A 24,315-nucleotide genomic window follows, 5' to 3' on the forward strand; every position below is an offset into this window, starting at 1 on the left:
CAGAAATGTCACTGTGTAGTTTCTCTAAAAGTCTGAATCTCTGCTTTATATAAAATGAGTAAATGTGTGTGTGTGCCGGGGAAAAAACCTCAAAGAAAGCACAAACTGATGATCTGCCTGATCATCTCCACTTACTCAATGATGCAGTTCTTGGACTGCAGCATGAAGTCGCAGTAATCTGTCCCGGTGTCGGTGAAGTCCACGCGCAGCGAGGTGAGCGTCTGGAAGGCCTCTGGGTCTTCTCTCTGCAGCTGCTCAGCCATGTGGAAGCCGTCCACCACTTCGCTCTCCCCTCCTTCCTTAGCCTGGTTGATGCAATGTAGAAACTGCACCTACGCCAGCCCGACACAGACACACACACATGCGCCACAAATGCTCGTTTTACAACTCTGACAACGTAAAAGCCGAACGCAGCCATAACTCAGGAGCGATACCATATCTGTCTGCTGTTATTTCATCTTCCAAACAGAGCGTACAAGTAAGATTTTACTCACTCCAGGTGCAAAGTGTAACGCCGGGTAGTCTGTATGCAGACTGAGCTTTCCTGAAGTGTAGGCTACATTGTTTGCCATGGGTTTGTCCTGGACCTGCCATGTGTGCCTGAGGACAAAGATAACATTCATTAATATACTCCACTTTAATTATTTAACTTTAGCTTTAGAAGATCAGCGGCGACAATTAGGCCGCGTGGAGGAAAAAGGACGAGATCAGATGAAGTTCGGAGGGTTCCCTGAGGGGGGAAAGCAGGCAGCTTCACAGGAATGCTCAGCCTGTGGCCTCTTAAGCAGGCACTTCATTGAGATGCAGCAAGAGTCGAGCACTAATGAGGTAAAGTTATCTTCCATGTTCTGTTTGCATGTCTCGTTCGGATGATGCGGGGGTCGTAAAACTGTCTCGTTTCTGTGATGGCAGGCCTTCAGCTTTAGTCTGCAGACTCTTTTACTTCCAGTGGCATGAGCTCATCCGCTGGCAGAGGCAAAGCTTTACGCTCCAAACCTCTGTTCTGACTGAGTGCACCAGGTAATTCCTCTGGCTTAAAAAAAAAAAAAAAAGCTGGAATGCTTTTAGGTTGTTTTCCCCGTCTCTGTCCTCAAGTAATCAGCACAGCAATAAGTCAAAATGATGAACTCTGGTGTGGTGAAAGGGGCCCCGACGGCCGTTCGCTAAGCTCCTCCATGAAACCGAAATGAATCAAAGCTATGGATTATTCACTATTGGACATATTTCGTTTTTTTGCCTGTCCCATTTGGTTCTTTAGCCGTCAGAATTGTTGTCTGAAGACCAACAAGGATACCCAATGGATTTACTTTGCCAAATGGATCATCGTGGCATTGCTGTATTGGTCCATTTGATCGACCTTTGTTTTTATTATTTATTTTATTTTATTTTCAGTTGCTACAGACGGGACAGACATGAGTGAGGGATAGGAAAGGGAGAGGGAGGAAAAGAAGGGGAGAGGGACAGTGAGAAAGGGAAAAAAATCTCCTGGATCACCTGTTGAGAGAGAAAGAATAGAAAACAAGCAAAAAAAAAACAAAGCAACATACTAAACACAACACCATCGCATTAATCTAGCTAAGTGTAAACAGCAGTAAATACTAAATATTCAATGTTGTTGTGCAGCACGCAGGACAGACAGCGCACAATGTGCTTTGAAGTAGCAGCAAAGAAAGGTGTAATTTAAGTCTACGAACAGTGAACACACCCGTGTGCACACCTGTGTGGATCAGCACGCTTGTATTCAAATGGTTTCCACATGTAATGGTCTGCAAGAGGATGTAGAGAGCCATAACCCCGTCCCCCAGGGCATGAAGCAGGCATGGAGGAGATCCAGGCCCCAGACATATTTCGTTAATGTACCAAAGTCAGAATCTGAGCCCTTCTTTCAGCACAATATCGAGCTCTTTCTGATTCACTGGAAAAAGACATGCATTTTTTTAAGGGTCTTTTGTATTTAAATTCTTACTAATAACACTCCGGGGCTCTGCTCCAGCTAATATGTGATCGGTGGAAAATTCAACAGCTCGGGATTTAGAGGGGAGTCAGATTATTAAACAATGGCTTGGCTGAGGATCACTGGAGCAAAAATGGAGGAAGATCACAGAGTCTTACCCGTAAAATGTCAGCCTGAGATAGCCAATCCTCTCAGCCAGTCTGGCCACTTGGCCCTGCTCTGCAGGAGCCCCCTTCAGGTAGACCATGCCAACACGACGCAGGGCCAGGAGCCAAGTGAGCGCGGCCTTATCGTCACGGAGGACTTCGTCAAAGTCTGCTGAGGGAATGCGCAGTGTCGAGTCCCAATAATAACGCCCTGAAACGAGGAAGCGGACACGGCAGAAAGTTCACTTCTTATGTACGTGTTTATTTCTGGTTTCTGTCTGTCAAGAATTAAAGCTGGTTGTGCGACACAGGAACACAAAGCATTCTAAAGCAACAGCCTCTGTGCCATAACGGCTCCGTTACACAAACAAATGCTGTACAGCGAGGGCAGGAGTGCTCTGCAGCAAAGCATTTTATCAGATGTTACACTCTTGTTTTGTCCTTCTTTGTCAGCGTGCTGGTATAAACCCGAGTTGGCTTCTAGCTGACTGAGAGACTGCAGGTTGCACAGACAGTTTTATATAACCTGTAGATATTTGGAGATCTTTGCACTCTCTGAAGGAGGTCAAGCCAATAAACTGGGTGGCAAGGGCCCACACCACAAAACGTTCCGAGCTGCGTGCCCCCCAAGGTGGATCCTCAGGTGGTTGAACCAGTCCCTGCAAGTCATCTCACTTCTTTCCTCCGAGCTCTTCTCCTCCGCCGCCGCCCTCCTCCAATAAAAGGCGTAAAAATTCAAAGAATTAATCTGAGCCTGTTGACTTCAGCTGCAATCAGATATAGGGCACGTCTGCTCTCTCAGACTTTCCATCAGCACACATTTGACCTTCCAAACCCCACCCCCCCCCAATCCTCTTCTCATCCTGGTATGCTGCAGGTGAATGAAATCAAGTCAACATGGAAATATGACCACAAACACTTTTTATTATCAAATGAAACACAACGAGTAGTTGGATTTCCTTTGTTTAAAAAACAACAACAATATTAAGTAGCAGCTAACAGTATGACTGATGTGATGTTTGTTTTATTGCAAAAAAGGAAACAATTCATTTAAAGTCCATTACTGCCCCCTGCTTATTAGTTCCAATTAAATCTAGAAACGCTGCAGATCTCCACTGCATGCCATCGTGTGTGCGCTTGAAGAAGAATAGCTTGCTGAGAAAAATCAGCACGTCTCCATCAGACAGACAGAAGTGTGGAGAAAACCCCCCCAAAATCCTCCCACTGCTCTCCACCCAACTGGCTCGACTTCTTTTTCCGTGGAGCCTCCCTCCAGTGACTTCCAACGAAACAGCTGCTAAGTGCATTTGTGGGGGGAGGAGGAAGAGGAAGGTTTAAACTGAGGAGATTTTGTACCTGTCTGATGTTTGTGGCTCCTTTTCGTGTCTTTTTTTCCTTTGTCCACCGACTTCCAAACAACTTTCCAAATGGCTGCATCATAAGCAGATTACAAGGCTAAGGCTTGCAGGAGATGGACACACAGGGCGAGCGCGCTGAACCTAATGCATAATTTATCATCATCTAAAGTGTTTCAAACCGCAAAACAAAATGCGACTGTTTGCTCTGAAGGCCACAAAGATTTAGAGGTATGACAAAAAGACTTTAACTGGTGATGCGGAGTTTCAGAGCCGCTGAGGCAGAGATGCAGCATCAGTCAGAAACACAGCGATCGTGACTTGCAGACCTCCCTCCAGGCTGTTGTCACAAACAATCAGTTTCTGGCTGCACAATTCAAAAGGGTCAGGAACCTGCTGCTTGTTAAAACTTGTCAAGAGGGCGGTGGGCAACAGAGATGGGGAACGAGAAACTGGGGCAAAGGTCAAGCCCCAGTGTTACAATTACTCTTGTGAAACTGGAACTGTCTTGTACAGGCATTGCGGCGTTTCAGCTCTGCAGTTTAGGGTGTCACTCGTGACAAAGGGGCTACAGCATTAGCTGCAGTGTGCGTATACATCAGCTGAGCAGTCCTGGCTCTAGTTCAGCTCCGATCTCATTGTGGAAACGCATCACGTTCGCCGCTATCAGGGGAATTCACAGCGTGGCTGCTGGGTTGAACAAAAGACGAGAACTTTGCAGAGTATCTGCTTTCTAATCAAGTAATCAGCACCTAACATTAGCTTGTTTTTAACCGGCAAGGCTAATCACAAATCTTGCCTGGGAGGAATCATAAAGGAGGATCTTCCCCCGTCACACTGATCACACATTATGAAACAAAATAAGTTTTTTTTTCACCCGAACAGCTTTTGCTAACCTGTTTCTCTGCAGCTGCTGTTACACTCACAGTGCAGTTCTATTCAAAAGATATTCTTTGATTTAAAGCTGCTTCTCTGCATCAACAATGGATTAAAAGCAGCATGTGAATATGAACGATGTCAGACAATTTTCAGTCGTCAGCTTGCCTCAGCTTATTGGAGCCTCTCCTTTTCACTGCTCTCGTAGCTTGTTTTCCCAAGCAGCTGGAAGTGGGTTTTTGGCAATAAAGCACCAAGTTTTTTTCTACCTGCTCTGCACTTAACAGTTAAAAAACACAGCTGCCAAGATGCTGGTGAACACTGAGGAGTGCTGGTAGCTAAAGAGACAGATTTGTAGGAGGTGGGGGTGACCAAAATCAAATCTTAGTGAAGTCAATGCTGTAGTTCTATTAATGAAGTGAACACAAGCTCAGTGTCCTGCAGCAGTAAACCTGGGCAGATCAAGTCCAGTACACAATATTCTTGTCCTGTAAGTACAAACCACTCAAAGCTCTTAATCACCAATTTTTTTTTGAGTATTCTTTTGGAAAAGCATCCACACAGGCAATAAGAACCATCACTCTCTTTTGCATAGTTTCCAGCTGTGGTTACCGGTGGTCCGGTGTCAGAATTAGCATGTGTGTGTTTTTTAAATATCAGTATGCAAAAGAAAAAAATAATAAAACAGAGCAGAGCAGTGTCAAACTGAGGCAGCCTCGAGTCTGCACTGTGTTCATTTGTGTAAAATCACTGTGGGTTTCACACACAGGACTGTGCTGCCATGTGCTTGAAGGGACACCCTCCGACAGCCTGACAAGATATGTGCATAATCCCCTCCACTGTGCCCCCACCCCCCCAGTCCTGGTCTGCTACAGTGGCTTTTCCAGATGAGGAAACCTGAAGCCGTGGTTCCCGTGGTCGTCAGGCAGCTCATGGCAGTTTGGCTCTGCTCTCGCTGGGCTGTGTGATTTAAGCTCGCAGGCCCAGGGTCGCTCTCCTCTGCAACTGGGAGCGCCTTCAAAGCTCTACTTGAATCACTGCAGTTATCCAGAGCTTTTGTTTTGACTTGGTTAAGTTTTATCACAGAGCTCAGATCAGCAAACTGCTGTTTATACTGAAAGCAGATTTTAGAAGTTTTACTGAATATATGCAATCTCCTTTGTTTTTGTTTTTTTTTAAAGTGGAAAAATGACCCCGCTATCTGTACTTTTTATGTGATTTTAGTGGTGCATCAATATAAACTATGGTGGGATCCTTTGTACTCTTATTGGTTAAAGATCTACAATCAGTCAAATCAGTTTTGTTTTAGTTTTTTTGTCCCAATAGATTTTGCTTTGTCTCTCTACGAAGGACTAAAAGAAGCTTTTCATGTAAAGAAGAAAGAGCAGAAACGGTCACTACTGGCTTTTATCAATGTTTTAAACTATTTAATGTTCCAATATAATCCTTTTCTAAGAAGACACCTGGAAAGAAATGTGCAGTCATATTCTACTCAACAATTACCAAGCACATTTGCATTTTCCTAGCATATGTACCGGAGTGTGCGTTTATCAATGGCACTGCAAGACCATCACGCCACCTTTCCACTAGTGCAACAAACACACCTTTATTAATGAAACAGACGCGGATTACGGAGCAGCCAACTTGTGCATTACCACTTTGGAAGACACAGTGTGAGCAGTGTTTTCTCACCGAGGAGCAGCAGTCCCCTCCGCACGCTAATCCAAACTTTCTCCATCTGCAAATTTAGTTTCCCGAAACTCAACTGAACACTGTGCTAGTTTGTCAAAATCATGTCTTTTTTTGGAAACTTATACGCAACTCTTTCAGCATTATTTCAAGTGCCAAGCGGGACGTCTGCCTTGCCAAAGAAATGAAAAATCCAATCATTATAGTCATTAAGCTTCCCGTGGAGTCTGATGCAAAGGTGTTGAAATTTCAAATGAGATGACATAGAAAAGGGATTTAACCCAAATATAACTGATCCGTGAGGAATTATAGGAATACACCGTGAGAAATAAACTGTGTTGCGGGTGAAAAATGGTGAAATCTGTTGAAAGGGGGCCAATTTTGAGGTCGCTTGAAAGAGACACCTGATATATGAAAGGCTTGATGAACCAATCGTATTTCTGACAAGTCTGAAGTGCTAAACCCCTCAAGACTCCATTATTGCAGAGTACACAGTAAATAAATAAAAGCCATTTATGACAAATTAAAGTATACACCAGTTTCTCATGTGAGGTTGGTAATACAGCCTGTGAGAGCGCATGTGTTTGGAAAGTTGGTTGTGCTGAAACTGTAAACGGCGCGTGAAGTGATGATCCAGTTTGGAAGAACGTACGTGTTTTTCCGCTGTTGGACTTCCACAGCTGTTTCCAGGGAAGCCGCTCGGTCGACTGATGATTGGTGACACAGAAGGCTAAACTCAGACCAGATGGCAAAGGGGAAAAACATCATTGAAACTGGGAACTGACAAATCAGCTGCTATGAAATCCATCAGCAGACTTAATGAAGAAAAATCCACCAGTCAGTCAGTACGTTTACGATATATGTCCAATTCAAATGGAATGCTAATTGATTTATAATGTAAGTATTAAAAGCAGGAAATTAGGGCAAAAAATACATTTTTAATGCTACGGAGAGCAAAGAAAACTGACACATTTTCTCTTTAGAAGGGAAAAGGATAACTGAAAAAGGCAACCAGGTTGATCGAAAAAACAAAACAAAACATGTATCTGTGTACAGGACATGGGTGCCAACACATGTGTGCAAACTGCATATATTTAGACATTTTTATCAATGTATCTCCCAGAAAGAGAAACTGAACCTGAACTTCTGGACTTTATGGCTGCACTGATGCGAAAATGATCATTTCCCTGATACCTTTGGACAGTTTCATTTTAGCCTGGAATTCTCTAGTTAGTGGAATCGGTACAAAATCGAGCAGCAACGGATTTCAATTTGACAAGACGACATTACAGGTTTTCAAGTCTGTTAGGGAGTATCTCTGTGGATGTTTTTAAAATGTATTAGCAAGTACTATGAAAGAGTCAGTCTGGTGCAGTACGTACTGTAGGGAAATATTTCCCCCTTTTTCTGTTTAGGTCAGCTTTTGTCAGACTTTTGACAGCAGAAATACTTTTTTGGCTGTGATAAGTTACTAGGACGTTTTTTTGGCAGGCCAGAGAAAGGACAGCTGTAAAAGCGAAAAGAAACCTTTTTCAAAATTAAAAAAAAGTCCAGTATACTACTTCATGTATTGCTTCAGATTTTAAACACACTTTGTGTTTCATTTTTATCTAAACTGATCAACAGCAGGAGTATTGAGTGATGCATGTGTTGAAGGAGCTATGACTATGGAAAGAAAACGCTGTGCAACTGAAGAAAAATTGCAAAATGATTGTAAAATAAACCCTGCTCTTTTATGAAATATGATTAACAATAAACCAGGGGACCAACGATTACTGTAAACACAGGCATAAATCTTTTGTTGTGACTTTGCCATCTATCAGTGAAGCACTGTTTTGATATTCAAAATCACTCTGAATGTGAATGGATGTGCTTCAAAGAAGAAAGTGCGCTTTTACTAATAAAACCTGATCCTGATATTCTGCGAAATCGCATTTAAAGACTCAACTTGTTACAAGAGTAATGACATGCCATTATGCCCCAGTTGAGGATGAACAGTTGGCTAAATTAGAGAATACTCATAACTGCAATTTAGAAAAAGAAGAGACTACATATGTGAAGTGGTGGATAAGTGTGAGGAAAAAAGCTCAAAGCCACGTATTCAGGCTTATTTTTACTTTTTTAAAAACCCCACTTAACCTGTTTCATTTCTGCCTTTTAAATACCAGTGACATAAAATTAGTCATGAAATCAACCCCGGCTAAATAAACATGACAAGCTCCAAGTGGGAGGCCCGAGATGATTACATGGCTCAAATACTGAAAGCATCTGGCAGGCTTTAAGTAAATCACTGACAGATTTATTATGAAAGGAAGACTCATTGCAGATAAGGATGTGAGTGACATATGCTTTTAGTGTTCCCGAGAGCACTGCGACATCGTCACTCTCCTTTAAACGATGTAAAGGGTTCATAGTGCCAGCAAGATAATGGCATGAGTGTATTCCAAAGGTCCCAAACATATCTACAAAGGAGATGTAAATACTCGATCCACACAGAATAGCTAAGTCTATTAAATGCGTCATTCCGTGCCGACTGTGCGTTGAGCTCAGTGTCTGCGCATGCCAACACATCTGCTGTAATATTTTCTAATATGTATGAGCAGGAATGATTTCACAGCTATGTTTATTTACAGCAGCATTTCTAACGCAACAGACTTGAACTAACAACACTCATTTAAACTTGTAATGCTGCAATAAAGCATAAAATCTCAAATCCAGTTGGTACTTCCTGTCCAGGCTTTGCTCGAGGAATAATCCTGATTGGGAAAGCAGTGGATCGAACAACAAGAAAGCACTGACGTTCATAGATCCACGTCACACATCAAAGCTTTTTTAACTCGCGGTGGACTCTTGGTCATTATATCAAATCTCAATTTTAGATAAGTTCTTTTTAAATATCAAGTAATCAAACAATTTCTGCACAAATGCAGTAAAACATGAAAGCATATAAGGCAGTAAGAACCACAACAGTTTAAAATAAAAAGGTACAGTGGAGTTTATAAGAAATCCCCACTCGCAGAAACCGAGCAGCGTGAGTTTAAATCTGTGGTCGCACGTTATCTGCAGGCTCAGGGATTCGTTTGTTCTGAAAGGAAGGAAATACAACGGTGAGCTTGTATTTGCTAAGAACATGCTGCTGCGTTCTTGACCCTCAGTCTGAATTCATTTTCCATATGGTACAGACAGACAGGGGTCTGCGTGAGACTCGGTTACACTGACGTCAGCTTTTTTTTTCCCTCTTAAACACAGCCCACTTCCTTACAGCGTTTCACATTAGCTTAGATTTTTACTGAGTGTATTTATCAGGATAATAAATTTGAAATTCTGACATATTACAGACCTATCTAATATATTTAAGTTTATACATTTTTGGAACTGACACAATCTTTGTTATTTTATTTTTTCCAGGTAAAGTTATGAAGAATACGGGCTTAACGTGCAGACTCACCTGGACTTCCACAACAAAAACAGCACTGGTAGATGATCACAGAGTCATTTCCATCGTAAAGATAAAATTTTATCGAAATCAGCCAAGGAATTCTGTTTAAAACCAAAAGTCAGCCCAGCTCTGGAACAGCATTCTTTGGACAGATGAGACAGATCAGTCTGTACCAGAACAAGGAGAAGGGAAAAGTACGGAGGAGGCTTGGAAAGGCTCACGATCCGATGCATACAACATTCCCTGTGAAATATGGCGGATGCAGTGCGACACATGGTTAAGCACTTTGTCCCTGCTGTAGACAAAACAAAAGGCAAAAAAGGCATTTATCAGTGATACTCATCTGTATCACTGAATAACTGTCCCCGATTGATGTCTAATAGCATTTCACCAATAGCTTTCTGGTGAGCTACACACTTGTGATTTGAAAGGCACAAATAGTAAAAGAAAGCAAGAAAAAAGCCCTACTTTAGACAAAAAGTGAAGTTTTAAAACATGATGAATAAAAACCCCAAAGCTCAAATTATCACATTGACCTCACTGCGTCTCAAGTGTGCTACACTTTCGCTTTCACAAGCCCACTTGGGCCTGTAAAATCGAGGAGCGCTGCATGAAAAAGCACACAGAAATTCAAACGGTGGGCTTCACTTTAGCCACAAACAAGTAAGTGAGTGAGAATGCGAGAAAAAACCTCAGAGGTGAACGCTGTGCATCATCCATCTTTTGAGAATGTAGACCTTTCCGGTATTTTTCAGTTCGAGGAATTTCATGCTGGCGCTCAGGAGGAAATAATTAAACCCAGTGAGTGCGTGTGTGTGTGTGTGTGTGTGTGTACGTCATCTTTTATTGTGTTTTGATGCATGATCTTAGCAGCGCCTTCCAGGAGCGCTCCTGGCTCTGAGCTGAGCGCTTCTGAAAAAAAAAAAAACCCTAAACAACAAAATGACTGTCTGTAAATTGCTATGAGGGCGATCTACTTACACCTCCACATGAATAGAGGAGTTCTGCAACACAAGACACACACGTACAGACCCTTAATCAGTCTGGAACAGAGCAGGAGCCGCTCAGCCCTGTGGATCCTTCAGGACCACGTGTGTGTACACAAACCAACTACAGTCCATCCCCCGCTCCACTGAAGTGCTGCTACCTTGTTCCACAGCTGAACTTTCTCCTCTGCTTGTCTGGCAGACTGTAAAGCGTCCTGGGCCATTGTAAATGTACTGTAAAATGAGTTTTCTTCTAGTCTTTAAAAAAAAAGTATTGTAATGTTACAAAGCGAAAAAAAAAAACCAATGTTTGCAAAGACGAGTTTAAATCGGGGGCATCTTTTTGTTCCCTGGGAAAAGCTCGGAATTTACACGAATTTTCATTTTAGCAGCTACACAGTCAAGCGGCGCTCACAGTGACTGTATTCACGTCGCATGCCAAGTGCTATTACATTTTCTACTACACATTCATTCATATATTTCCCTGCAGATAAACCCGTCTAGTTCAGACACACTATTGTCAGATACAACTGATTGGAAAACACTTTAAACTAAAAAGCGACGATGGAACAAAAACAACAACTACATGAAGTATGAAATACCAGTCTGCAATTGTTCTAACTCTACAGTAATCCCAGCAAGAAATTTATTTCAACTGAGCAACCTTGACAGTCTCATTAACAGACTACAGGGATACGCACAAACAGCTTCCGAATATAATTGTGACACAGTGGAATAGGCCTACAGAAATTACTCAGTTTATGTCCAACAGCGCTAAAGCAGAAAATGTTTCATTTACACCGTCCACACAGGAGGATACATAATTACCCACTTCCAACGTGCCTGCGTTGAAAGACGAAAATTAAATCATCTTGTATTTTGCAGTAAATTACTGTGAATGCATTACTCAGAGTTTGATACGAACTCATCGCTGACTGAACTTTTCTGTGTTGGACAAAAAAAAGAAAAAAAAGAAGTCAAATGAATCACCGTGTGCTGAAATAAAACCGGCTGCACTTAACTTCTATTCTTCCCGTTCGGACTGTGAGTCGCATCTAATGTGAAATATGAGGTTCTGTGGTCACAGTATGGAAAATGTGATCCGTGACGAGCTTCGTTGGACTTGCTGCTTTACCGTTTACGTGCAAGCTGGTAACACCTGCTGCTCGGCAAGCTGATAAATTGCCGTTTTCAGATACTGCTTTGAAAATGCAGTTATTCATGACAGTGTTTGTTCATCCTGTTAATTTTGAGACAGCTGCGGCGTGATTTATGGCCTCCTTTAAAGATAATCTATTTTACCATTACATCAACAATAATTAGAAAGTAATCACTGGTTTAAGACTACAGCAGCCCCAATAACGGCAGCCCTTTTTGTCACCAATTTAATGGTTTCATTTTGTGGCCTTCTCAGTTAAACTCCACATAAGTAAATACAATACAGTAGAAGATCAAAAATAAGAGTAAATTCTACTTTACAAGAACATCACAAACTAAAGCAGAGATATTAAATGAAACTCCCCAAATGTACATAAAACATTCTCTTGGTGGAAAGATTTTTGGCACACACTGTTGCAATCTGATAATACCTTCTACCTTCTTTCAGGTGACAAAGCTTAGCCCATGATGAAACGCATGCAATTCAAAAGATCACAGCACAGCTCGGCACAGGAAATCCTGGATAGAGGGCGAGGCCGCTGCTCCTATCAAGTACATGACATCCTAAAAGTACAGACTTTAAATTGAGTGAAAATTATGAAAGCTGGACTCACTATTGAGGAAAAGCTCTTCCTGCATTGCCTGTCGGGCAGCAGGAGAGAAGCAGCGTTTCTTCAGCCACTCTGCATCAAAGACACTGATGTGCTGGTCGGGCCATACGATGGAGACCTGTGGAGAGATGAAAGCTTATTGAACTGGTTTGTCAAAGTGCTCTTTTTCTTTTTAAGTGTTCACCTAATATTTTGTAGTGATTGCTAATCAACTGAAGTAAAGTTTGTGTCAAATGAACAATCCATGTTTATTTAGAGGGTATTGTCTTGTTAGTAACACATGACTAGGATAGAAAAAAAGATGGGTTTGAACACTGATCTTTGAAGGCGTTGGTTTTGTTTTTTTTGCTTCATAAGGTTAAAAAAACAAAAAAACAAAACTTACTCCCTTCTTTCCAAATACCTGTGGAGGCTTTTAGCCAATCCAACCACGTCCTCAAACCTTTTGGTATTTTTAAAGACGCGTGTTTGCTATAATGCATAATGGCTATCCAGTATATCTTGGCACAGGAAACAGGATGCACACGGTAGCTTGGCAGTGCTGTCACGTCAAAGGAATCCGTTTATAGCCGTGTCCTACTTCAGGGCCTGGATCCTCTGAAGGACACAGTTCACTGGGGAGATTTCTTTGGAGGACTTAAAGGTCAGGCTGAATGCGCCAAAATTAGACTGTCTGACCTCATCGACCTCCTCAGTTCATCACCAGGCAGTTTCTCAGTAACAATAAGCAAAGTGTAAATGTCATTCCCGAACTGGAACAAGTTTCATGACAACCAAGTATAATGAGATGCATTTAAAATTTTAAACACGACAACGACACAAGCGCACCCAAACAAACTGCTTAAAGCAGAGCAACGAGAATAGAGTTGTGGAGATGTCATGTTTGAATCTTTGTAAAACATTTGAAATATCAGTTCTTCTGCTGAATTCATGTTTACTTATTTGTTTGGCCTGAAAACATCAGATAAAAGCAAGTAATCACTATATATTTTCCAGGGCCTAAGGTGACACCACTTTTTCCCCTAAAGAACAGTCAAAATTAGAATCCCTGCCTAGTGCCTGTACGCCCAGCAAACTAGCCAAGGTGCAGCTTTCATGCACATCTGTGCTGACTCATGATGTATGCAGTAAAGGCTAAAGGAACTTAACATTAAGTATCACACCAACCTGAAATCTAATCACATCTCCTCCTTCTGTTTCCGAGTTAATGTTCTGAATAATGGGCAAGAACGTGCAGAACATTATAATATCAGTTAAGTTGACCTTTTATCCTGTTTGATATTTGGTGAAAAGATCTTACGCTATGGCCAAAAAATAAAGAAAGAAAGAAATTGTGAGATAACACCAGTGACCTTTGACCACCAAAATCTAATCAGTTCATCCTTGAGTTTAAGTGAGCTTTTGGATATTATTTTGGATACTGATTAACTTAAAAGAGGACCAATGATCTTACAGGTGAAAGTTATAAGGAGCGCAAAAGAAGTGGTATTTCAAAATAATGTGCAAGTACAACTACATGACTGGAGAGAAATTACTGTTGAACCAGAGAGTAGCTCTGGAAATCCACTCGCAGCCAACTTGAGTCATAATTTTAACTTTCATCCTTTTCTCTAAACATAAAACATCCATCTTGTGTGTCTGTGTGGAACTCTGAAAACCACAAGCCAAGTTTGGCAGCAGCCCACCTTGTTGTCATTGGTGACCTCCACAACATCTACTCCTGTGTGAATATCGAGATCGGCCAGCAAGAGCGTTCGGGCTTGAGCAGATTGCAGGGTACACAGTGGACACTGGCAGTTGTCTCTCAGCCAGGTGAATGGGTACAGACTGTGGCCTCCATCCTCCCACTCCACCTCCATCTGCCTGTCATCGTCCAGAGCTCGGACATGCCTCACTAGGTGGCGAGAGGCAGGAAGGGAGGCTGACTCCAGTGTGTGCCGCCAACGAAGATGTAATGAAATCAGGCAAGGAGGTAGAGGAGCAGCGGTTGGCCCCAGCCTACGACAAGCCCTCAGAGCCTGGCGGGTCAGAGAGGTGCTCCTCTGCAGAGCAGGCAGGGCCGAACGTGCAACAGTGCTCATCCACATTTCTGAAGGGTTTTGCCCCCGGCAGCTTTATCGCCAGATTGGAAAGGGCTAACACTCTGCAGAGAAAAAGTTAGTGACTTTAGACAATATTAAAAAGCAAGATTTTTTTTTCTCGTTTCCATGCAGCTTTTGGAAATGTGGTTTGTTGCTATGCTACACTCTGCTGACTGTGTTGATAAGACAAAGCTGCAGTTTAGAAACCACACAATTTTTCTTTTGACCGAAATGCTGAACAGTTTGCATGCACAAGACACATTAGCAATCTGAAATTGAATATGATGATGATATTCACATATTAACCTTCACCGTTTCATCGGTGGTGTGCCGATACAATACAGATACCGTTAAGCTATAAAGCCAGTTTATGTAGGGGAGAGCAGCTCGTTATGATTTATGAGATAAACAATCATTAATTTTGAAATTCTTTTAAGATTTCATTGACCAGTAAATAACTGTGATTTGTAGTTTCCACAGTAATGAGTTAATACAACAAAACACAGCTTTCAGCTTTTCATGTATTTTAAATTTGGGTTTAGACTGTCTTTAAAGCACTCTGGGTCAGCTTCTGTTGTTTAAACGTGTTATAGGCTATAAACAAAACAGACAACATGGTTTAGACATTTTTCATTTAAAAAATGATTTAGACAATGACAATTCAGTGGGTTACATGCTGAACTTGGATGGAAACAAAGTATCAATCCTATTGTGTTAGTATCAATCTGATACCAATACCAGCTTTGGTATCGATACAATCGATATTTGGCCTGATCCGCCCACCTCTAATGTCTGACCACCAACCACAAAAAACCGACTGGAGACAGCAAACTCACAGTTAGGAACTTATAAGTGTGAAATGTTCGGAATGCGCTTTAAAAAATAAAAGACAGCTGGGTAATTTTGCCACCCAACTAACTAATGCATCATTCCACTTTCACAGATTCAAACAATAGCTGTAAAACATTTCGGGGGTGTAACTGTCTGTGCTGAACAGGGTTAGGTTTAGCCCTTTGATTCGTACCCCCCTCATTTGACAGCTGTGGGTGCTTGTTTTGTTACAGTTTATTTATATATAACTCAGTGCGAGATTAGCTTCTATTTCTTTAATACTGCTGACTTCAAGCTTCCCGATTCTACTGTTGTTGATCAGGGCTGTGGCACTGACAGCTGGTTTTGACAAGCATACAACATACATTGACTGAATCAGAAATGAGTTGGTGAACAGCTACTGACAGAGTGACTTATCCTCGGTCTAACTCCGTAAGGTCTAAAATGACAGCATTTAGCCGGTAGCCGCTGTGTTTGAAGAACGAGCTAACCCTCGACTGTTAGCAGGCTAGTTTCTGTCAACGCACTCGTTCATCCGATACAACGACATCCTGAATTCAGCTTCAAAGCTAATAGCGAGACTAAACAGTGGAGCCGCTTACCCAGCAGGACTCCTGTGTCAAGTTTGTGTATTAAAGTGGCAGGAAGAAGAAAAAAAAGTCCGCCTTTTCGCCATCAACAGAATTTACCTGGATCAATTAGATGACGGTCGGTGTGTTGTTCCCACGAGCACTGCGGACGTCACAACACAACCGCCGGGTGTCAGCGTGCCAGAGAAAGTAGGTGAAAGGTTGATCGGCGGCAGTATTGAACAGGAAGACACAATCACTACACGCGCGTAAACTTTGCTCTACTTTCTTATCCCAGCCATAATACAGCCACGATACAATCTGATAAGGACAGGGTGGATGTGTTTTTAGAAACAGTAGTGGGAAAGTACAGCAGACACACGCTACACAGCTACCAGTTAATCTAACACCGTTATTTTAATTCTAATAGTAGGTGGGTCACAGTTTCAGTGTGATAAGCGCCTTTGGGTGGTTAGGGGCAAACATGTGCGCGTTTTGGAGGTCCACTAGGTTATCGTTGCACGTTATCCGCAGGTGTAATTACGAAAATGAATTACAGTCCTATTTGTTTTGTGTACCGCATTCAATCCAGTTAGCTAACATACAAAGAGCCGTAATAAAAGTTATTAATTATATCTGTGTTTACCCTGCAGTCAAATATTAAAAGATAAAGACCCTATAATAACACAGAAAAAACTCCAACAGTCAGGCAACTCCGTATGAACGAACACTTTGGCAACATTGGGAAGGAAAAACTCCCTTTTAATAGGAAGAAACCTCCACAGAACCAGGCTCAGGGAGGGGAAGACATCTGGTATGACCGACTGAGGGTGAGGGAAGAAAGACAGGACAAAAGACATGCCGTGGAAGAGATGCCTGGGTATAATAACAACTGATGATTAAATGTAGAGTGGTGTATAAACACACAGTCAATGAAAAAGGTGAGTAAAGAAGAAACACTCAGTGCACTTCAAGCTCTGCCTCCCATTCTGCTATTATGTATCCTAGGTACCCACAAGTAAACCAGAACTCTGGAAGCGAAGTGCTCTATTGAGGTGATATGATAAAACGGGGCCTTGTATGTGATAAGAGTTCAAATTTGATTCTGGATTTAATAGGAAGCCAATATGTGCGAAATATGCCCTCTCTGCCTAAAGCTCATTGGTTTGAGACAAATGCTGGGAACAGCGTTGTTTGTTTAACTTGGGAACGAAACTTAAAGGAGCACTTGAAGAAAAATGGCCAGTGCCACAATCCCCCATTTTAAAGTAAACGAGGCAGATCTGCACCAGCATTTAGACCTTTCACTTTCAGCTTTTCATGTGTTTTAAAACGGGTTTTTTTTGGAGACCTGGAATGAGAATGTGCCTGTCTTTAAAGCACTGTGGGTCAGCTTCTGCTATTTAAATGTGGTATTGGTTATAATTGAAATAGACGTGACAGTCAACACAATAAGGTTCAGACATTTTTCATGGTGCCTCACTGAGGTATCCTTTTTCATTTCCCAAAAAAATTAAATAAAATAAATAACACAATTCAGTGGGCTTCATACAGAACCTTAACGGTTATAAACAAAGTGTTGATTATATTGTGCTACTATTAGGCAGATACCAGGCCTGCACTTTACAGTATGAAGGACCCTAAAAATGACTGCTGTAAATCAAATTCTGCTGAAAAATTACAACACATTTCCTTTCATAAATCTCATCTGCTTCTACTGCTTGTCAACAAATTTCAGTCTGAACCATGTTAGCTTGATGGCAGCACATAAGAAAAAAGTCCTGTAATCCCCAAAGTCTCCTGAGGAGTAAAAAAATGAGTACAAAAGTTGATGGGAAGCCATCCAATATCTGTTATGTATTTATACTTCAGTCTAGAGAAAAGTGAATGGATGACAGCCAATCCCCAGAGCCTATAAATGTCCATAGAAATTACATAAATTCTAAGTTTATATGTCTCTGTGCTTTTGAGGATGCCAGTGGAGGCACTAGATCAAATATTTATCATTCTGATATCAATAAATCTTTTACATTTATCTGGAATGAAGGTCCGAATATAAACTGTTTCTTTCAGCTTTGAAAGTGTGTCCACTTGCTACTTTTTTCTTTTAGACCAATGGTTGGGAAGTAATCAAAAAAACAAACAAACAAAAACGCATATTGAAAACTGTAAAACTGATAAAGACATGAGTGGATAACGCACAGAACTTTTGTGTCCATTCATACCTTTTCCCCTCAGTTTTGATGCCTTCTTTGTAGGTTTCAGATGAGGATGACCAGCACACAGCAGCGGAGGAGTGTAAGTTTTAATCCAAGTGGCACCTGCTAATGCCAAAGTTTTATTTTGAAAAGCATCATTTTGAAATGATTAACCCAGGAAGAGACACATTGTCAGACACATGGTCACCTAGTTTACAGTTTAATAGATGTGCGTTTCAAAGGGTAAGAGATAATTTCTACTCAGTCACCCAAAGGCACTGGACTTTGTGCAACTGGTTCAAGTATACTCTCTGTGTTACATATGCTGTTAAATCTGTCTCACAATGTTTCTGAAATGATTGAACCAAATGGACAAAGTGCCCAGCCACAGCTGAACACTGTTCATTATGTAACACTGCAATTCATATAAAACCAAAGGTGAAATGATGACTTACCAGTAAGAATGGTAGTTAAAGCAGCTCTGCTATCACTCACTAGCCACTTTGTTAGGTACACCTGTTCATTTACTCATTAAAGGAACATGTAGTCAGCCAATTACGTGGCATCAACACTACATGCTAAAGTTCAAACCGAGCCTCAGCATGCGAAAGAAAGGTGATTTAAATTACTTTGAATGTGATGTGGTTGATAGTGCCAGACTGGCTAGTCTAAATATTTCAGAAACTGCTGATCTGCTGGGATTTTGCTGTGCAACCATTTCTATGGTTTACAGAAAATGGCCTGGAACAGAAAAAATATCCAGAATGCACCAATTGCTGGTGAAGAAATGCCTTGTTAGTACCAGAGATCAGAGGAGAATGACCAGCTTGCTTTGAGCTAATAGGGAGGGAGCAGTAACTCAAATAACCACTTGTTAAAAACAGAACAGAAGCAGAAGAGCATCTTTAATACAAAACCCTGAAGCAAATGGGTTACAGCACCAGAAGACCACACTGCGTGCCACTCCTTTAGACGACTGGAAAAGCATTACTTGGTCTGATGAGGCTTGATTTCTGTTGTGATTTGGATGAGGGGTCAGGATTTGCTGTAAAACACCATGAAAGCCTGGATCTATTCTAACTTGTATTATGGTTCAGGATGCTGCTGCTGCTGTAATGGCGTAGGGGATATTTCTTGGCACACAGCATTTGCTGACCATGTTCATTCCTTTATGGGCTCGGTGTATCGATCTTCTGATGGCTGCTTCCAGCAGGATAATGCACCATGTCACAAAGCCCAGATCAAACTGGTTTCTTGAACATGACAGTGAGTTCAGTGTGCTCAAATGGCCTCTACAGTCACAAGATCTTGGTCTAATAAAGCACCTTTTGGATGTGGTGCAACAGGACATTTGTATTGTTGACGTAAGCTGTAACTGTGTGAGGGTGTCATTTGAATAAGAACCAGAATCTCAGAGGAATGATTACAGCACATTTGTGAATCTGTTACACGAAGAATTTAAACAGTTCTGAAGGCAAAAGGGGTCCAATCTGGTACTAACAAAGTGTACCTACTAACTTGGCCACTGAGTGATTCCTAGCCTTTTTGGTGTGCATACTCACACATGCCTGTCAGATGAGCTTCACTTCCCTGTTTATTGATAAAACTCTTCGTGGTTTAGTGTGTTAATTTGATTGAACTACTACAATAGAGAAGATTCATGGATGTAGTGCAGGAGGACTTGCAGATGGTTGCTGTGACAGAAGAAGATGCTAGCGACAAGGTGAGATGGAGGCAGATGATTCACTGTGGCAACCCCTAAAAGTGCAACTGAAAGAAGAAAATCCTTTCCATACATTTGAGCAGCCTGTGTTTGGCTCATTTGAGTAAACCTGGTATTCATATATAACATTTGGAAACAGAACACTGGTTAGACATAACTTAATGTCCTTATTAATTTTGCATCAACAATGTGGATTCTTAATTCATTGATATTTAAAGTTAACTATTTGGTTAAAATAAATTTGGCTAGAAATGTTTTATTATTTTCCTAACTAACAATTTATCTGATATTCAGCAGCATATTTTCCATCATTTATCCATTAATTTTAGCTATCGATTTGGTACTTTTAGATAGTGATTTAATTCACAACATTCAGCTGAGCTATCTTTTTAGCTACCTAATTTTAAGCTAACAAATACTTCTGGTAGCTTGCTTCCCAGGTTTCATGAATCACTGCAGATATTTACTTTTATAATTGGAATTTAAAAGTTTGGCTTTTTCAATCTATTTTGCATGTACACATTGGGGAAAGCAGGAAAACCTGCTGGAAACCCTGACGTAGCCTGTCAATGGTTGGGGTCAGTGGCTTTAGAGAACAAGGATTCAGTGTCAGTGTCTTTTTTTGCTCTGCATGCTGCTAATAATCATTTTACTTTAGCTAAAAAAAAACAAAGTTTTTACCCTCTTGTGGAAACACAGTGTAAGCTATAGTGTTCCCAGCTTTTATGTTTGCTGCTGGGCCTATACTGTGTCTTCTTTTTAATGTTGGCTTCATCCTAATCGGTCGACTCAAAGTATCTGCAAGTAAAGCTGTACTTTCCAGTGTTACATAATGCGCACAAGCTGGCACTTTTAAATATGGTTTTGAATCAATATTATTGACTCATGATTTCTCAGTTTCTCCAACTCAAAGCCTCACCCTCTTTATTCAACCTTATGTGTGGTCTTAAAGGGCCAAAGGGAAAAAAAGATTTTCAGCTTACTGAAATAGAACTCAGGAACAAACAAAGTTGTCTGTAAGGTCCACCACACTGCTTAAAACACCAGCTACACAACATCCTTACATGTCTGTTTCTTGTAAATGCCAGCAAGCAGCTTCTTCCTTCAAAGCATCCATAATTAGGGGGCATTGCCTGTGTGTATAATTCACAGCAGACTTCAAAACCTTGTAAAGCAAACATGGAAGGCAACTTTGTTTTGAAGCATGTGGCAATATATTGTGCATTCCCCCATTGTTATACTGCTACAGCAACATTGTGGGGTGTGCTAAACACCACAAACTCTCAGGACCTCCTGGATGGGGATCCATGGGGATCCCCTGCGACATAATGAATGGTGTAAGCTCACTTTCATGTCAGTAACTACTAGAAGAAAACAACAACAATGGGAGGGACCCAGTGCTCAAAGGACCAGCTGTTGCAGCAACACTGTACTTCAAACACAACTTCTTTATTTAAGAAGACTCGACGCAATCCATTAAGTATGTTGTTTTACAGATTAGTATTTGACACAGAAGTCTACTAGTGCTGCCTGCAGTCTTATCCATCAAAGTATTACATCTGGCCACATATCTTAAAGATATACAAGAATAGATTTTTTTTGCTGCTCTATTTATATAAACAATGAATACATAATAGATGTTCAGTAATAAAGATATTGGCACTCACAGTATTTACTTACCTCTAAAAACACTGTACATTTTCAAAGACTACAGGAGGCTTTGCATTTTTAACCATGTCACAACCTTTAGCATCGCGACAGCAAAGAATTGTGCAAAGTCTGCTAGCCTATAAACAAAAACATACATCAGATACATATGTAAACATTATTTTTGGTTTTGCCAGAAACACTCGTCTGAAGCACAAACTAAGAGCGACATAAACACATAACCTTGTAATGTTGCTGCTAATCTATTTAAATTTTGGTGTCAAAGTCAAACCAAATAGATGGCATTGAGCGCAGGGTAAGGATTCTGCTCCAAAACTCACTCTGAGAGAGAACCGAACGAGTGTTGGAAAACTCAAACTAAGACCTGTGTTTTGAAAAAGGATTTTTCCTTTTGTCACTCTTGTGATTGGCTGACTCCTATACAAAGCCATTGTTTCACACGCATAACCCCACACATACACACATGCAGAAAGCCGTGACAGGTAAACGCAGATCACTAACCAATAAAAAGACAAAAAGAGACATTTCTGGTACACTCACTTGCAGAGAGACAGTATTGGAGTAACATTAAGGCGATGTATTATCTACTGTAAAACATTACTTCATATTGAATCATTTTAGATATTCTACTAACATTTTGTATTGTAAGGATAGAGTATACAAAGTTATCAAAGTACAACAGTGCACACAGAATTGTCACCATGCTGTTTATCCTATTAATATCTGGATGCTTTAACTAAACCTGGATTGTGTTACTGGAATTTTTTTACATCATGTTTTTACATCAGTTGGATGAAGCACTTTGATTTGTTTGGTATTTGGATGATTCTGAGAGAAATAGACCAAATTTAGGAATGTCTTAACTGTCCCCCGCCCCCAGAAATGGTATCACAGTATTGTTGGATTATGTTGCATAAGATGAAAAAGATTGTTCCTTTTTTCATAAGAATATTTAAAGATTGTTTCCTACTCATATTTCTTGTTTATTTTAACAAAAGCTTTACTATGCCAGAGACAGTCCAAAAGACTTTTTCTAAAATAATAATAAGAAGAAGAACAGATTAACTCTATCTGTACCTTACAAATGGAGATAGCTACATTTTAGGTTAGGGTAGGTTCTTTTTTTTATATTCCTTCAAAAAGAAATTCTACCATTACTGCAGTGTATGCAGTGCCAAGTTAATGTCCCCCATACTGCGTTTTTAGTTTCGAACCGACTTAATTGGAATATGAAGCCAACATAAAAAAAAAACAGAAAAAGAAAAAAAAAAGAGTCAAAGTTCCCCCCTAAAACACATTTGTTTCCTCCCTGAGATTTTGCAATGCCAATTATGATATTGCACTTTTTAAATTTTTTTTATTTATTAATTTGTTGGCTTGAAATCTTTAGAGATATGTTAAAAATACAAATACAAATAAACGGGGCACACGCACCCAAAATTATCTTCATCTACAGAACATTTTAGTGAGGAAAATATTTGTTAGTTCAGGAGAACTGATCCTTTATGCTCTGGCTTTATGCCCCTGGTATGTAATTTTCTCTCTGCCTCTGTCTCTTGGTCAAGCGCAACTATTATAATAATAATAACAACAATAATAATAATAAAAGAAAAATGTGGTGCTGCATTAATGAGATGATTAGGGACTATTTTCACTCAGAACTTGAGGTACTCGTTCTTCAGTCTGCTCAGTCTCGTGCCGTGGCTGCGGATGATCAAAGACAGGAGCTCGTGCTTGTCCTTCAGGCCCAGAGAAATGTCCAACGTCTCCTTCAGGACGTCCCGCGTGTGCACTATCATGTTAAGAAAGTCGTCATTGAGCCGGTGCTCCTCCTTCAGCTCACTCTCCTGGCTCTGTTTGAATTTCACCTCGAGCTCCAGCAGAGATTTCTCCGAGTTTGTAAACGCCTCGTTTATCTGGGTTGTCTCCCTCCGCAAATACTTCCCGTAGCTGTCCTCTCCGTCCAGGTCGTACGAGATGCTTTTCCCGATCCCCTCCAGCACCCTGGCAGAGTCCTCGATCTGCCTCTTGATGATAGTGAAATCATCCCGTATGACGGCGTCCTGGTCCTCGCCGAGGCTGCACTTTCGCTCGTCTTTCATTTTAAAAAGCATCTGGCACTTCTCCGGGTCGTCGTTGTCCTCGTAGTCGCCGTCCGGCACGAAATAATGATGGAAAGTACCATTAGACATCTCCGGATGTAAAGGTCCCTGGTAAAAGCCTCCATACACCGACAGTGATAACCCGGCAAAGAGGAGCAAGTGAAAAACAGCCATGATGCCCACTTGTCCCAAATATACTCACAAATAGGAAATAAATAAGTTTAAAAATGATGTATTCGAAAAAATATGAGCCCGGTTGTCTATTAAATCCCAAACCGGCAGAAAACCACAAACATTTCAGTTAGTTTTAAAGTCCAAAGTGCGCAGTTGGTTGAAACTTTCTCGCAACCCTCTCTGATATTCTTCTGGGTCCGAGCAGATGAAGTGGCGTAAGTTGTTTTCCACCTCTCGTCCTTTAACGGAGCCTGCCAACTCCCATCACTGTCGGCGAGCACGAAGGCGATGTATGAAAGTTTGTTTCAGCAGTTGTACTCCCGGCTTTAGTCTGGTGCCTCAAACGCAACATCTGGAAGTCTCAAGTGCCGCGCTTCGGTTTTTGGCTAATAATACCTCTGTGCTACTCTCAAATTACAGCCCCTCCGTCACTTAAAAGGCTGCATTCAGTCTGCACCAGGCTGCTACCAGCAAGGCCAAAGCTGTTAAAGCCCCATCGAAACCAAGAAAGACCAAGTTTGTGTGAATTCACATAACCGTGACCAGCTGGCAGAAAAGGTTCAACAAGTTATTACCCTACCGAGAAATATAGGCTACACTAGACCACATGTAAACATGAAATGCAATCGGCCCTATAATTATAGTGAATATAACCAGGTAGTGGCCTGGTTTTATAAAATCTGTTTTTTAATACCTGACGTGAAGTGTGGCAGACATATAATTTCTGTGGTAGTATTGCATAATATAAAGATGAC

General features: G+C 41.1%; 2 protein-coding genes across 4 annotated transcripts in view; both read right to left on the reverse strand.

Annotated features, from left to right (window-relative positions):
* The window catches only part of bbox1 (butyrobetaine (gamma), 2-oxoglutarate dioxygenase (gamma-butyrobetaine hydroxylase) 1), a 19,880-nt gene extending 1,878 nt beyond the window's left edge, over positions 1-18,002 (reverse strand). The window contains exons 1-6 of one of the 3 annotated variants that reach the window (XM_086294057.1): positions 17,921-18,002; positions 13,900-14,357; positions 12,218-12,332; positions 2,113-2,311; positions 495-600; positions 136-332 (exon numbers count right to left, since the gene is read on the reverse strand). In XM_086294057.1, coding sequence (XP_086150183.1) covers positions 136-332; positions 495-600; positions 2,113-2,311; positions 12,218-12,332; positions 13,900-14,301 — 1,019 coding nt within the window. In that variant the 5' untranslated portion in view covers positions 14,302-14,357; positions 17,921-18,002. Of the gene's footprint in view, positions 1-135; positions 333-494; positions 601-2,112; positions 2,312-12,217; positions 12,333-13,899; positions 14,358-15,728; positions 15,955-17,920 lie in introns of those variants that run through there. The other 2 variants (XM_086294040.1, XM_086294048.1) reach the window with 2 other exon arrangements.
* Positions 18,003-21,044: 3,042 nt separating this feature from the next.
* fibinb (fin bud initiation factor b) lies at positions 21,045-23,992 on the reverse strand. Its single transcript, XM_086294064.1, has one exon. The coding sequence runs from the start codon at positions 23,558-23,560 to the stop codon at positions 22,940-22,942; it is 621 nt and encodes a 206-aa protein (XP_086150190.1). The 5' UTR covers positions 23,561-23,992; the 3' UTR covers positions 21,045-22,939.
* Positions 23,993-24,315: the final 323 nt, after the last annotated feature.

The sequence above is a fragment of the Aulonocara sp. 'chitande type north' Nkhata Bay genome, linkage group LG1 (genome assembly GCF_057382095.1).
Source record: "Aulonocara sp. 'chitande type north' Nkhata Bay isolate Kocher_YH1m ecotype deep benthic linkage group LG1, A_spYH_male_GT1.1, whole genome shotgun sequence".
Classification (NCBI taxonomy): domain Eukaryota; kingdom Metazoa; phylum Chordata; class Actinopteri; order Cichliformes; family Cichlidae; genus Aulonocara; species Aulonocara sp. 'chitande type north' Nkhata Bay.